This window comes from Manacus vitellinus, unplaced genomic scaffold, assembly GCF_001715985.3.
Source record: "Manacus vitellinus isolate BGI_N305 unplaced genomic scaffold, ASM171598v3 scaffold_26_pilon, whole genome shotgun sequence".
Taxonomy (NCBI): Eukaryota; Metazoa; Chordata; class Aves; order Passeriformes; family Pipridae; genus Manacus; species Manacus vitellinus.
The window spans coordinates 4,592,036-4,607,685 of NW_021939960.1; the positions used below are offsets into that span (position 1 = coordinate 4,592,036).

Here is a 15,650-nt window from a genome sequence, read left to right on the forward strand (position 1 = left end):
GGGAGCAGTTTCCCTGGCCGTGCTGGGCAGTGGCTGCTGGTGTTTCCTTGCGGATTATGCTGGATGTCCCTTGGAGTGCAGGCACCTGGCATAGGATGCACCAGAGGGACCCCAAAACCACCTTGTGTCATGTTTGCCCCGCACTGGGAGCAGTCTGTCCAGCCTGACAGAGCAGCAGGGGAAAATCATTTCAGTCACCTTATTGAAAAGCCTCTTTTGTAAAGTCAAACCCCATACTGTCATTTTAAATAGCTTGTCCATTTTCAGGGAACATGGGCATGGACATCGACCCAGAGATGGAGCCAGGGACGGACACAGGGATGGACACATGGATGGATGAGGTGGCGCTGATGTGGATTTGGATGTGGAAGTGGATATGGGGTTGGATGGACGGATGGATGTGGGGTTGGCAGTTGGGATGGACGTAGGATGGTTGGTTGTGGGCACAGATTGAGGAATGGGTGTGGTGCCATATGTGGGGCTGCATTTGGGGTGCATGTGGGTCTGGAGGTAGGGCTGGAGGTGGGGCCACTTTTGGGGTGGGCTGTGGACCTGGATGTGTGGAGGGATGTGGGGTGGGCGTGGGGCTGCACGTGGGCACGGACTTTTAGCTGGGTGGGGAGCTGCATTTAGGGACGGGTGGGAGGATAGACGTGGGGATGGGCTCGGAGGTGGATGTTGGGACAGATGCGTGGCTGGATTTGGGGCTGGATGTGGGGATGGACTTAGAGCTGGATTTCGGAACGGATGTGGAGTGTTCGTGCCCCGGACCCATGAGGGCCGGAACGCTGGTGGCGGGGCCGCGAGAGGGGCGGAGCGGCGCGGGGCGCGCGGGCCGGAAGGCGTTGGGCGCTGCACAACGCGGAAGTGTCGGCGCGGGCCGGGGCGATGGCGGCGCCCCGGCGGGGCCGGGACGGGGACAGGGAGAGGGGGGAACCGGGACCGGCAAGGGCCAGGGCCGGCCCGGGCACGGCCGCTGAGGGCTCCCGCTACCGGCCCTCCTGGGGGTCTCCGCCCCGGCCCTCTGAGGGGCGGCCGCCGCGCCGCGGCTGTGCTCGGGCCGCGGGCCCGGCGGGCAGGGGGCCATGGCCCCGGCGTCTCACGGACGCGTTTCTTGTTGTTGCGGACAACGCGTGCAGAGCTGCTGCTGGCGAGCAAGTGAGTAGTTTCGGCTCTCCAGCCCTCGGGGGTCACGTTAGCATGGCTGCTGCGGTGAGTCTCTCCCTTCATCCTTCTGTACCTCGCCCGGCAGCCGAGCTGTGCCCCGACCCTCTCCCCTCCTCCCGACCCTCTCCTCAACCCCCACCGCCCTCCGCCTCCCTCCCTCCCCGCCCTGTTGATCCCTTTCCCTGCTCCCTCACGGAAAGCGAATAGAAGAAATCTCTCTGTGTGCTGATCTCTGTTCCCTTCGTGAATAACAAATTATTGTTCTAAGAGCTTCGTGTTAGCGTTGACATGAGGGTTTTGGTCCTCTTTGGTTTTTGATGCCTCTTTACCTCAAAGAAAACCCAAAATCATTTCACAGAGCAGAACTCTTCTATTCACCTCAGTGTGGGCACCGTTAAATACACTTGGTATAGTTTATTCCCATTGCTTAAATTTCTCCATAACTTGCTCTGGTGTTCATTGCCCTTTTATTTTAATTTTCCCTAAATACAAATAGTACTCAGAGACATCTTTGAGAGAGGAAGTCAGTAGATTTCCCTCATAAAAGTTATGCATTCAGAGGCAGTTTCTGCAGCTTTTTCTAAGTTTTGAACCATGATGGGCTGCCTGGCAGCTCAGCTCTGCTCAGGTTTTCACAGTTTCTGTTAAGTTTATCATTTATTTGTCATAGGCACCAGTAACTATCTGCTGGCAGTCTCATCATTCTAAATTGCTTTATATTAATGCATTTTTATTAGGAAAAGCAGTGCTTCATGTTGCTGTTTATGGTATTTGTTCCTTGTTAACTTTATTACACCTGTGTCTAACCAACTGTGTATGAAATTGCTTTTGTAGAACAAGAAATGTCAATGATAATTTGTATTACACGTGTGTAACTTGGCTCTGCATTTAGTCCTTGTTAAGGTTTCCTTGCCAATATCAATATCAGTTCTTTAGATGCTTGGGGTTTTTTAAAATATCACCCAGAAAAGGCAGTGATGGTTTAAACTCACATACAGGCAACTGAGCAGTGAAATGCACTTTGCTCAGCAGTGAGTGCAGTATCACTTAAAACATGCATAAAACGTTTATTGACGGTGTTTTTCAACATGAATTGAAGGTGTTTGCTGGGCTGCTCATTCACATGGAGATGAACAGTGACTCTGTGCAGTGGGTGAAGTGAGTCGATGGCTCAATCTGGATCCAGATTGGACATACAGAGTTCTGTAGTTACCACGAGTGAACTGTTTTAGCAAGAAGTGTAACACTGTTAGTGTGAGTTACTTGTCTGTCAGGTTTTCAGGTGCCTGTCCCTGTCAACTGCAGGTTTTCCCTTGGGTGGTGCCCCCAGAGCAGAGCTGCTGGTGCCAGCAGGGCAGGGCTGCAAGTTCTCTCTCACAGAACTTCAGCTCACCTTATTTCACTCCCCAGGCTTCTCAAGACATCCTTTGCAATGAGAACTCTGTCCAAAATCACCTTCTGCCCTGGCAGATGCACCCTCGTGAGGACACTCAGCCACTCCTTAAACTCAGATAATCACAGCAGCATTTTAACAGTGCAGTCCTGTTTCAAGAGCTTGGGCTGGGATAAGGACCATCAGTTGATGCTGCTTTGTTAAACCACAAGTGTTTGTCCTCATTTTAGATCTGCTTTGTTCACCTGTGAGTGAAATACCCTTTTGCTCACACACACAGTGCAAACACTGATGAACAGAGAAGCTGCAGATTGGTTGCTTTCTATATTTTTTCAGATCCTTGCAGGGTTAATGTTCCCTGAAAGCAGAACACAACTCCAGTGTGTACAGAAGTGAGCATATGCTGCATTTGCTTTTGCTTTTTGTCTTTTGCTGTCTGTGTTATCCTGTGGTAATTGGGGTGCTTGTTGATAAATATCTTTCAAGAGCTTGTCTGTGCCTCCTCCAATCATAGTCAAACCCTCCAACTCCCTGTGGATGCTGAATGCTGCAGTCAGTGGCCTTTGCTGTCCTACTTCAGTGTATTCCATTGCAGTCTCTACCTGACAGTTTAGTATCTAGATATTGACTGTGCAGTTACTTTGGAAAACAAACCAAACTCTGGACTTGATCTCTTATGTTCTTGCTGTTTACCAAGGAACTGAAATATTTCTTTAAAAAGTTGGTGCATCAAGCAAAATGCTGACTTAAAATACAGTATCATGATATATTTATTGATTAGTCATGTCTTTAAAGGGCTGTTTGTTTGTTCTTGGTAAACCATCATGCTTTAAACATCAATTAGTATTTTCTCAACTGACCATGCCCTATATCTGTCCTATGTCTCTTTTTTTCCCTTTTATCTTTTGCTGTCTCTAACTGGATGGGGCTGATGGGATCCACAAATCACTTCAGGAGCTGGATGAGGTATTGTTTTTCACATTTTATTCTGCCATGGTGCATCAAGCCTACATCATTGACCTAAAATGTTCCTTTCCTTATTCTGCTGGTTTACTGAATTTTTTTATATAGGATGAAATGTCTCCCTGCACAGTAGAAGGACGAGGCTGCATAAAGTCAAGCATTTAGTGATGGAGTATTACACTGTGAATAGATAAATGTATAAACTAATCTGACTTACTGTACATGTGTGGGGTAGAATGACTTTGCACAATGAAGCCAGTAACTATTTTTCATGCTATGCATGAATTATACAAACTTTATTGATCAGGAATAAGGTCAGAGATAAAAAACAGCTTTCAAGAAAGCATTACCCAGGAAGGAAGAGGGATGGAGTAGAGAACCATGAAGCTTTACAGGCCTGATAAAGGAAAATTAAAATGTGAGAGAAACTAGGAAGGGAGGTGTTTATATTAAATCTTTCCCTGAGACAAAGCAGTGATTAGTTATGTTTCAAGTGGTATCACTGATGATCATCTCTAGAACTGCCTTGGCTATTTGTGTTTAGCACATTTTCATGTCCACTAAACAAGTAATTTAACCATTTTAGCTGCATGTCAGTTTGCAAGAGTGTTTGTCCTTCAGCTGCCTCTTAGCTGAATGTCTGTCTAAATAACATTGTTTGAGAAAAAGCATGGGGTACTATTTTATTTCTTGCAGTTACAATAAAAATTTTTTCTGAGATTCTCCCAAGTGCAGTTTTCAAACTTGCCTGGCTTGATATAAACTGTGCTGGAAAAAGGTACCAACATGAGAGCTACTTGAATTCTCACTGCAACACCATATTTTCTCCTTGAAAAATCTCCTAAGAATTTATTTTAAGACTGACTCTCATCTTTCAGATCCTGTGGGAAGGGGGAGGACATAGGTCACTGGCACATAGGGACAAACCAGGAGATGTGGTGTGTGATCGTAGCTGCGTCACGTGTGAACACATCTTCGAGGTTACTTTTTATGAGAAGGCACACACACACTTTTCCTGATGTTCAAGGATTTGGATCTGACTGGAATTAAATTAATTTACTGGGTTTTTTTCTGCCCTGCAGCTGGCTGATGACCGCATGGCACTGGTGTCGGGAATCAGTTTAGATCCCGAAGCAGCAATTGGGGTCACGAAACGTTTACCTCCCAAATGGGTCGATGGGGCTGATGAGGTGAGTTCTGTGGCAAATCCAACAGTTTGGCTTCTCATGGAGGGATTTATTGGTGTTGTCAGTTACTTTCTCAATGCTGTCAGTTTTATGACAAAACTAGTATGTGAAGAAAGATTAAAATTAGTGTTTTCTAAGTTGACCACCTTGTTTCGAGGAAAATATGAGGCAAGCTGTGACTTATTATCTTGAAGGGTATATTGCAAGTGAAATAAATGGAGATTATCCAGGACCAGGAGTTCTGGAAGACTGTGTATCATTAATGGGAGCCCAGTATTAAAAGTACACTGGGACTATTAGGGTAAATGTGCTATAGCTGAGCTTTTAGGCTTGAGACACGGGAAGGTCCTAAAGCTCTTAGCAAAGCAAAGTTCTTCTCATTTTAAGACTTAGAAGGGAAGGTACCAAAAAATTAGTACTTGCAGTGGAATTTTGGTTTGAACCTATTGAATCCAGTTGAGTAGACCCTAAAATGGTGGAGATGAGCAGGTTTACTGTTTGAAAACAGGAAATGTTAGTGTCTTCTAGCAGGAGAACTTTCCTGCCTGTGCACTATGGATACCTTGCAAGTTATGGAAATATTTGGACATACACAAGGGAATGATTCTGGAGGCATCCAGTTAAAAACCTTTCTCTGTATTTGGAACGTGAAACTATTCTTGACTTTCAGAAAATCTGTTTTTAAATGTACTCTCAGAACACATGTTGCCTCATCAGTTTGTGCGTAAACACAACCTATTTTGCAGAAAGGTGCTCAGTCTCCTTTTTACTACTATAATAATCACTCTTACATATTTATTTTTAATTACTTGTTTGCAAGCATGTCATTTAACTTCTTCTGTTAAGTTCAGGCTATTCAATGTATGAGAGAGTTGAAGCTGTGGCCTGAATTTTCATTAATATTTTTGGGAGTTGGCTAAATCTTCTTACTATGATACTACATAATGATTAAAATACTATTCCACCTTAATGAAGCACATTTGAAAACAGCAGTCTTGCCTAAGATTAACAAGAGTAGGTTTAAAAAGATACCAAACTCAAAGTCTATAAGAGTATTCAGTTGCTTCTTAGTCAGCTTTTTATCTGGTTTATAATGATCTTTGGTCTGCTTTTGATGTTACAGATTTCTGTCAATGATTTTTGTCTACCATTTGTCAGAACCCTTTCCTCTGAAACACGAGTTACTTCCCTTTGTTCCTGTTGGGCTTTCTGTTTTAGATTCAGTATGATATTGCCAGGGTTAAACAGAAGATGAAAGAATTAGCCAGTCTTCACGATAAACATCTAAACAGACCCACGCTGGATGACAGCAGTGAAGAGGAACGGGCAATAGAAATAACAACCCAGGAGATCACACAGGTACAGGCTCATTTCAGCTCTAACTCTCCAGTTTGACATATCTTTAAGCACTAGGACAAGGGATGGTTTGCTTTGAGGAAAGCATTTCATTTCTAATCAGTATTAGAGTGAGAAGTCCTGGGCTCTGTGCTCAGAACTGCACTCACCATCTCGGTGAACTTCCCAACGAGTCATTAACCTCCCTGTTCTGTTACTTACTTGTTGGTTTTTCTACTTGGAATAGGATTAATCAGATCAAGTTTACAGATGTCTCAGAGAAATACAGATATCAATTCCAAGGCCAAGCAATTAAAATGAAGCAAATGCCTTTGGTCAGAATTAGTTGTGTTACTCAGCTACCTTGTTAACTTTGTTCTGTTTCTGTATCTTTTTAAACACTGCACGAGGCAATAAAAATTAATTTTAAAAATCTAGAAATCAAAATATTAGTGTTCAGTTTGGCACTTTTGCAATGTGATGTTTGAAGTGTGAGCTGCTGTCTGTGTTTTTACTAATGGCCTTGTTTTCTCAGTTATTCCACAGGTGTCAGAGAGCAGTCCAGGTCTTGCAGAGCAGGTCCCGTAGTTGTACAGAACAAGAAGCACGTGTTCTCAGGAATGTAGTGTCTTCCTTAGCACAGTCCCTTCAGGACCTGTCCACCAACTTTAGGCATGCACAGTCTGACTATCTCAAACGTAAGCATAAGAGATACAGTAACACAGGGGCACCTCCTGTGGTGGTGCCCATACATCACCACTGATGGAGGTGTGCTTGTTTTCTTGGTTGGGAAAGTTCAAGCATGGAAGGGTTAAATGATGCACACAGGACTAGCTAGAGGGTAGAATTTGAGGGTTTCTGGTTCATTCATGTTCAAATTGCTTTATTCTACTTCTCTTTCATATTGCTGAAGGAGAAATGTCATGGTTAAGCATGTCAACAAAATCAGTGTATTTCACCCATCCATATTTTTAATGCATCTTTGCTTCTCTAATTGTGGTCTGAAAAGCTGCTTCTGTGACACTGGTGAAGCAGCCATTGCTCTTCAGCCATGATGCCTGCTGTAGATGGCAGGCTGTGATAGACAAAACTTCAAGAGGTAGTCTGTGATAAATTAAAATTCTGCCTCCATAAACAGATTGGAAGTGGAATAGCTTCTGTTTAAAACTCTAAAATTGTGTGCAATTCTATTTTTGGCTAAGTAAGATTATTTTAATCTTGGAAGAAACCCACAAAAACTTGATCTTCAAATTTAACATTGATATTTCTTCCTCCTGTGGTATAAATGGCACAGGTGGAACTGAAGATCACAGTTCAGACAAGGGATGTTCCTAAGAGAATTTGTTATAAAATAGCCTAAAGTGATCACACTTTAAGGCTCTTAACTTACCTAATTTTTTTAACTACGTCAAACAGAGCGACTTCAAAATCACTGATTTAATTAATCTTGCAAGTCTGGTTGAATTTGTTGTGCTTTGTTAAATAGGAAGCCTGTGTGACAATTAAAATTTGCATACTATTATTTATGTCATTTATTAGCCAGATTTTCTTTTTTTGTGCATTTCTATCTGGTGCTTCAGACTTTACTCTTACTCTGATCTTAGTGTGCATAAATATTGTGCTCAAACATGGCTTGTCTTTTACAGGCATGAAGAATAGAGAAGAAAGATCCAAACACTTCTTCGACACCTCAGTCCCACTGATGGATGATGGGGAGGATGATACACTTTATGACAGAGTAAGTCCCTTGTCACAGCACCTGTCTGGCCACATGCAAGAGCAATTGTAGAAAACTGTGATTCTGAGTTTGGATGGAAGGTGGCACTATTTAAAGTGAACTTTACAGAGTAACTGAAGACCTGGAATATGTCAGATTGCTGAAAAAATGGTGCAGTGATTTGTTTCTGCACAAATAATGTTGTAGAGCTCTATCAGACTTTGTTTGACTTCCTGGAGTTTGGGGATACTGCTTTTGTAATCAGTGTGGGAGTTGTTCTGTTGTGTCCTCACTCATAGTGCCACAAAATATTCTTAACTGTTAACATTCAGTTAACATTTAGCTGAAAACTTACTGAAACAGTCAAGGCACCTTTTCAGCTAATCCTGTGTACAAGAGGTTTTTCACTTATCTCAAGGAAGAGTGATGGGGAAAGGACAATGTTCAGTTGTGATTGGCCTTGGAAGACAAAAACAGGAAAGTCTCTATGGTTAATAAAAATAGCAGAATTGCTACTGTCTTTACACATTGGCATTATGGGAGTTTCTGTCATGCTGATCAATCAATAGATATTCTGTAACTGCTGAACACTTGCATGTATTGATTTTCTACAACAACAAAATCATCGGTTTAGGACAGCTCTTATTTTAAAATCAGTTGTTTATGTATTTGGGCAGGATACAAGATATGCATTTTCTCTCCTTCAGCTATAAATAGCTATGCAAGTTATTTTAGAGACCCTGAAAATCTTTTTAAAATGCATTTTTTTCTTAGATTCTTGTCTACTAAGGCAATTCCAAAAGGATTGTTGTGTTATAAGGCCTTGTAATCCATATAATTATTTCTAGTGAATATAATTATTTCATGCTGTTAATGCCAGTTCAGCACCTAAATCTTTTATTTCCACAGGGTTTTACAGATGACCAGCTGGCGTTGGTGGAGCAGAACACACTCATGGTGGAAGAGCGGGAACGAGAAATCCGTCAGATTGTACAGTCCATCTCTGATCTCAATGAAATATTTAGGGACCTGGGAGCAATGATAGTAGAACAGGTACATGGACATCACAGTGTTAGTAACAAAGAGGAGATTTCTGTGTAGTGTTGAGGCTTCCAGACTCTTCCTGTTTTCATGTGCTGCTCACTTTTCCTAACTTACCTCTTGTCTTCAGGATAAGGTAATCCTTATCTTCAAGATAAGGTTGAAACCTTCCAGAAGTTGAATTAATGGCAATAAATAAATAAGAATTCAAGTGGTTATGTGTGTTGGACTGAAAAAAAAAAATAAAATAAAAAGGCCATAGAAAGCCGAAGTTCTGATGGTTATTTCTCCCAGAGATTCAGTTCATGTTCAGTGTGTCAGCCAAAAGCACCTGGTCTGGAAGTAAGGTGATAATTAGGGATGTGATGTGAGATGTGGACAGAGCTGCCATTGGGCACTGAGCAAGGAAGTTGTTTAGTGAAGTCCCAAGAAGTTCTTCTGTAAAAGTTCATTGTTTACATAATTCATGAGCTGTTTACTGTGAGTGTTGTTAATTACTCTGCTGTTTATAATAAGAATTGCTTTATGAAGTTCATTTTGCTTCAATTTGCTGCTTGTTTTGTTTTTTTTTTTATTTAGGGAACAGTTCTAGATAGAATTGACTACAATATTGAACAGTCGTGTATGAAAACTGAAGAGGGTCTAAAACAACTACATAAGGTAAGCTGATGGAATCATTAAGCTGTTTTGCATATCTAATAATATTTTATAATTTGATAGCTGTTAAGTTATTCAATTTTCAATTGGACATAGTCCCTTTTAGAAATGATTGCTGTACAGTATAAAATGTCCAACTGTACTGCAGTAGGAGCTTTCCATATAACTTCTGTTAATGTCATGCTTGATGCCCAGTGTTAATTTCTTAAATGACTTTCTGGGCATCCAAGCAATGTGCTTTGATATTTATACTGCTGACCTGCTGGAACCTATGTGCAATTCCCTCTCTGTTTGGAGAGCCAGGCACTTGGGAAACAGGACTGGTTATTGGGTACCTCACTACAGATTTCAGTTTGAAAATATTGTCTAATCAGCAAGAATAATTATTAATGTTTTCTCTCACCATCTGACACTTTAAACAGTTTTTTGCATGAACACCTGAAAAGTTTTAGTTGGCAGCAGAGCAGAGTTTTGTGGTTGTTTTGTTGGCTTCTTTGTTCTGTTTTGATTCTATGGTAGGTTCTGACTTGTCAGCTCAGTTCAATCCTTCCATTGCTGGAAATAAATTCCAAAAGAGACCTATGCAAAAGCCTCTTAAATAAAACATTCTGTTTTGGAAACCTGGACATCTGATTTCTACACACTCAACTTCCTTTGGTGGTAGACTTGTAATATATGGACAGCAAAAAATGTACCATTTGAGGCACAGCAAAATAAATTGGTTATAGGATTATTCTTGTTATACACAAAAGTAAATTGGACATCACTGAAACAAGGTGTTGACTGTGGATGAGCAAAGCTTAAAGTAATTGGAAGCAATTTGTACAGATTGAACTGGAAATAAATTAATTAGTTGGAATCGATGTTATTTCTGGTCTAGTGGTGGGTAATGAATTCTCAGTAAGCCCCTGGTTGGATTGCTGGCTGGAGTATGGATTTTTGATCCAATATATACCTGCTTTCAATACAGCATAAGAATTTTTTCACCTATCATGGTAGACATACAGACAGGTCTGAGGAGGAATATCAGAGGTACCCTGGTGTTTTCAGTACTGGTGGTAGCTTTATTCTGATTTAATATCTATATTGTCAAATTTCTTTTCTGTTTTAATTGGCACAATTATTATAAACTACCAAGACAACAGGAATTGCACTAATTCACTGCAAAAGTCTGGTGATATGAATCACTAATTACCAATTCCTGCTTCACATGAAAATTGGAATCAGTTACTAATGAAGTCAGTAGTCACAGTGGTTGCATGTTACATAGTTTCAGGTCAAAAATTCCTCTTTAGCAGATCTGGTAATTAATTACTTTCCAGAGACTATAAAGGAGAAGAATTAATATAGTTTTCCCTTTAAATTTTGAAGGTTTATTAATTAAATGCAATTAAATGCAAGCTTTGTTCCATTTAGCTTCTATTAGCAGACTTTCATTTGGCTTTTGGAGAGTTTTCTCCACATTGTGCCCTTTTAATTCCCCTGGGAAAAAGAGGCAAGGGATGAGAAAATATGGCTAGAAGAAAAAAGGAAAGAAGCAGAAAACTGAGAACCAAAACAAAAAGAAAGCTTTCAGTGCTAATTGAAATTAAATGAAAATGCACAGCTGGGTAAGGTCCAACAAAAATGCCTATTAAAAAAAATGAAGTTTTGTTGTGAATTTTAATGACCTTCAAATATAAAACAGGAATCTTATCTCAAAGTGAGTCTGCTCTTTAACACAGGTAAATGTGACTTCAGTGCAGACTTTATTCACTGGAGTCTGTGGTGCAGATCAGAGTTATTTTGTGGGAATTGCTTGCAATGTACATTGTATGGAATGTCAGGTTACCAAAGAACCATCTGGAACACATGTATTTCACTTATACCAAGTAACAGTCTGTACCTCAGCTCTGCAGAAATCTAAGTATTAACTCCTCCTTTTCTGTTTTACAGGCAGAGCAATATCAAAAGAAGAACCGGAAGATGCTCGTTATTTTAATTTTGTTTGTTATAGTAATTGTCCTCATTGTTGTTCTTATTGGTGTAAAGTCACACTAGGTTTTGCTTCATTTTCTCATTTTTGGAGTTTCTGTGAACTTTTTTCCCAATGTGAATGGATGGACCTGCACTCCAGAAAGCTGCCTTTGAATGTACGAGCCCTTGTGGTGCAACGTCTGTGCAATGTTTCTGTAGAATTCTTCCAAGTTTAGTGATCTGTGAGGTGTTTGTAAGGATTATGTGGAAAAATTCAGGAAATCTGATGCTCCCCCACAAAAAAATTGGCGTTTTATGCTGAGGTATTTGGAAAACACAGTATTTAAAAATTATTAAAAATTGACGTTTACCAGTGAGTACAGTAATTAGTGTGTTACTGTGAACAAAAATGTGTTGTCTTCTATATTCTTATGTCATAATTGTGACAGGTTTCAAATTTAAACCATGTTACTGAGTCAATGGGACTAGATATCAAAAATTGATCCAGGTGTAGAATATGTCGAGGCGCAAAATTGTTTGATTTGATCCCCTTTCTTCCACACTCAAAATTCCAAAGAACTGGATAGACAGCTAAACCAGAAAGATTTTAGCAACCAGAACATAATCCAGCCCCTGTGATCTTAATTTAGATACTGCCCCATTACTAAGAATCAGTGGTACTTGATCTTGTAAATAACAAGATGTAATCACTGGCATAATTTAACATGTTTAGTTAATTAAAAAATTTTCTGAGCTTGAGTAATCATGGGAACGATTTTCCTTACTAGAAGGATCATATATCTTTTCATGCATCATTTTTTTTAGTTTAAAGTACAGGCATTACATGAAAGCAGTGGCAAAGTTAAACTGAAAAAAAATGGAGTAGAAACCCAAAAAGAGAATCTCTCTGACCTTCTGTAGTGGGTCTCAGATGTTTCAAACTTTACTTGGTGTATAAGCTCTTTATTTTACGGTGCATTTTGCCCATATGGGTTATGTTTTTTGTGCAGGAAGTGACTTCACTACAGTAGATATTACATCATTTTCCCTGGCAGAAGATTCTCTTTCAAATGTCTGCCTGGAGGAGGACGTGTTTATGGTCTCCAGCTGACCATGGGAGGTGTTATGCAAGTGACATGTTCCAAGGCCTTCAGTGGAGAATTTTGGGGTTCTTTTCATTATTTTTTTCAGTGGAAAACTTTGCTGCGGGCCATACAACAGGAATTAGGGCAACATGTAAGTAATAGAATCCTCCTGATTTAATTCAGGCCTGAAGTGGTGTGCAATTGTAGTGGCCTTGCCTTAATATTTTTAATATGGCTTTTTTATATTTTTTATTTTCCTCCCAAAGGGACTGTAACTTCCTTCATTTTCTGACAGATAAAAGTGCTCCCTGTACAGTTGCAGAGATGCTCTGCTCCAACCCCTGAATGCAGTTTCATAACACTATTGAAGTTACATGTGTTGCCTGCCTGGAGTTTCTTTACTAAAGGAGGACTTGAGACGTGGCTTTAAACTGACCATTTTCAGGAACGGACCTGAAATCAAAGACTGCAAAGACATGAAAGCCTTGGCTTTTCGTGGGGCTTATGAAAAGCTTTGTACCACTCCTGTTACTGCTAGAGAAAGGGGATGTTGGACTACCAAAACTGCCAGTTCAAACTCTTCATTAAATTCACAAAGTAAATTGGTAAAAGGAGGACTGAGGCTTGTGGTTGGGTGTGCAGCTCCCCTGTTCTGGTGATAGATCTTTTCAATGATCGTGAGTAAAACTACTGTCTCCCTCGTGCTGTCTGCATCAGCTGGTGTGAAGCAGCATCTTGCTATAATTTAATATACTGTATTTGCAACTTTTTCTCTAACATGAGATCGTGTTATTTATTTCTGTCTTGACCGGTGCTTTTGACATTTTATCATGGCAAGTGAATCCGAAGGAGTAATAAAACACTTCCAACCCAAGTGGGCAATTATTCATTTTTTAAAAAAAACATAAACTGAAACATACTTTCATGATGTTAATGCGTTTCTGTTCTTCATAATTAAATGAAAGTGGCTGTGACATGAAATATCTAAAAAAAAAAATAACTTTTGTAGCACAATGTAAACTTGCATTGTCAAGAGTTATTTCCCATGTGTTATGGCCATGATATCCTAACTCCACTGAAGTAACTGGCTACCTATTTTCTATTCAAATTCTGTACAAGGAAATGCGTTTTTAATATGTATCAAACAAGAGGTTAAACTCAGATGTCAATTGTCCTGTGTAACTCGAGCTGGAATTTATTGAAGCTGATTATATAGAGGCAGAAAACCCACACCAGGCTTCTAAATCATTGCAGGTGTGTAACTATCTGAGTCAGTCTCAATAACCATCAGCAGCTAAATGAAACCCTGATGCTGTGCTTTGTGGGACTCCCTCCATGTGGCCTCCTAAAGAAGGGGTGGTGTGTGTGCCTTTGGGCAGTGAGAGCCCAAAAATCCACGGCAGCTACTGCCTGCTCAGGTGTTCCAAGAGCAGGAGCTGCTTGAACTGTGCTTCTGTCCAGCCCTGTGTGTGTCCAGTCCTCTGGACCAGACAAAGCTGGTGCCCTCTCTCCTGCAGGTTGTGGCCCCCTGTAGTTGTTGGATTCTTCTCAGCTTGTATGGAAGCTCTGATTCCTTACAAAGGAACAGAAGAGCAGTGCTGGAGCATCTCCCAAGAATCTGTGGCTCCTCACCTGGAGGGAATGGCCTATAAAGCCACTGGCTTGTACAGAATTTCTCCATTAAAATGCATGTAAGCATGCAAAAAATGAGCTGCTACTTGTTAACAGAAATCAGTTGGAGTCATATGCAGGAAGGACAGCATTAAAAGCACTGTAATAGCAAATTTATTTCTACTGCAGGTTTTCTCTAGAAATTGAAAAGTGAAACAGAAGAATTGGTTTTTTGCTTGGTGATTTTTGGAATGTGCTAAAAATTTGAATAACTGTAATTGGTGAGGTGTTTACTGAGATTGCCTGGATTGTATTGATTTAAGATTTGCTTTTATGAACTACTTAAAAGTCTTAACTCCTTTGCTTAAATCTTTGGAAAGTTTGCTTTTGGTACAGCATTGCAAAATGTAAGTTCATGGATAGGTGGCAGTGAAACCAATTTTGTTGGGAAAAAAAATATGTTTACTATAAAATAAACCCCAAACCCACCAGCCTTCTTGAATAAAAGCCATTAAAATAGGGAATTCATTATAATTTTGCATATTAATTATGATGGATTATGTAAGATGATGTTTTAGTGGCTTGATTCCACAAGTACTTGTAGAGGATCAATAATTGGAAGACAGGTCCTGGCTGCAGCTTCTGCCATGGCCTGTACAAATAGAAATGTTTGCATCTACTGCTGGTGGGACATTCACAGGGAATTTCTGTAGGTAGGATTGATTTCCTCAGACTGTTCCCTTCATGAGGACACTCCTCTGCTGTCCTTAACTGACAAAAGAAGGATTCTGGGCTAGGTGAGTGTTTCCTACTATTTTGCTTGCCTTTCAGACACTGGATTCGGGGAATGTGCTGTATTTGTACTCTGACAGTAGCAGGAACACTCAATGACTGGGAGTTTACTGCCTGGCAGAATCCTTGGAATGCCTCAATCCTGAATTGCTGTGTGTACTGTCATTCCTATCTCCCACACTGTCCAAATGTATCAGGATAACAGTGAACCCCTGAACAGTGCGTGTTCTGTGGCTTGGTAAAGACTCGTTAAAGTTGGAGCTTGTTTATTGAGTTACCGTCCCATCTGTGAGGATGCACGACCGACCTCTGCAACAGATGTTCCTACAACTTTTATTCGGAGCAATTTTAAATGCATCAGGCAATAAAGTTTCCATAATGTCACTTCAGAGACCGAGTAAGACCTTGCTGTATGGAAGTTTTTTTTCCTGGAATTCAGCCTAGGTTTTGTTGGGTTTTGTTTTATGTTTTGTTTGGTTCTTTGAGGTTTTTTCCTCTTTTTAGATGTATTTTTATTACATGCATCAGGTTTCTCTTTCTGTTATACTCGGACCTTCCCGGCTTTCCTGGATGCAGATCAACGAGTATCAGGTTCCCCAGGGAAGTGGCCACGGCACCGAAGTTCAGGGAGCGCTTGGACAACGCTCTCAGGCTCAGGGTGGGATTGTTGGGGTGTCCGTGCAGGGCCAGCAGCGGGACGGGATGAACCCGATGGGTTCCTATGATAATTGCCTACTGACCAAACA

At 40.8% G+C, this 15,650-nt stretch overlaps 1 protein-coding gene across 4 annotated transcripts; it reads left to right on the forward strand.

The window, feature by feature from the left end:
* The first annotated feature begins 1,139 nt into the window (after nt 1-1,139).
* On the forward strand, nt 1,140-15,305 carry STX16 (syntaxin 16). 4 transcript variants are annotated; one of them, XR_001920849.3, is made up of 10 exons: nt 1,150-1,212; nt 3,515-3,526; nt 4,606-4,713; nt 5,929-6,069; nt 6,581-6,743; nt 7,692-7,783; nt 8,672-8,815; nt 9,383-9,463; nt 11,396-12,652; nt 14,944-15,305. XR_001920849.3 is itself a non-coding variant. In XM_018073967.2 (9 exons), the coding sequence occupies exons 1-9, from the start codon at nt 1,201-1,203 to the stop codon at nt 11,498-11,500; spliced, it is 858 nt and encodes a 285-aa protein (XP_017929456.1). In that variant the 5' UTR covers nt 1,140-1,200; the 3' UTR covers nt 11,501-13,375. The 4 variants fall into 4 exon arrangements, 2 of the variants coding, with proteins under 2 accessions (XP_017929456.1, XP_017929457.1); XR_001920848.2 differs by lacking the exon at nt 14,944-15,305 and having other exon boundaries at nt 11,396-11,592; nt 12,427-13,375; XM_018073967.2 differs by lacking the exon at nt 14,944-15,305 and having other exon boundaries at nt 1,140-1,212; nt 11,396-13,375.
* Nucleotides 15,306-15,650: the final 345 nt, after the last annotated feature.

Excerpts from the sequence above, each read along its gene's own strand:
- STX16 (XM_018073967.2), top strand. Across the intron at positions 7,784-8,671 it reads ATGATACACTTTATGACAGA|GGTTTTACAGATGACCAGCT; the intron begins GTAAGTCCCTTG and ends TTATTTCCACAG. Across the intron at positions 9,464-11,395 it reads GTCTAAAACAACTACATAAG|GCAGAGCAATATCAAAAGAA; the intron begins GTAAGCTGATGG and ends TCTGTTTTACAG.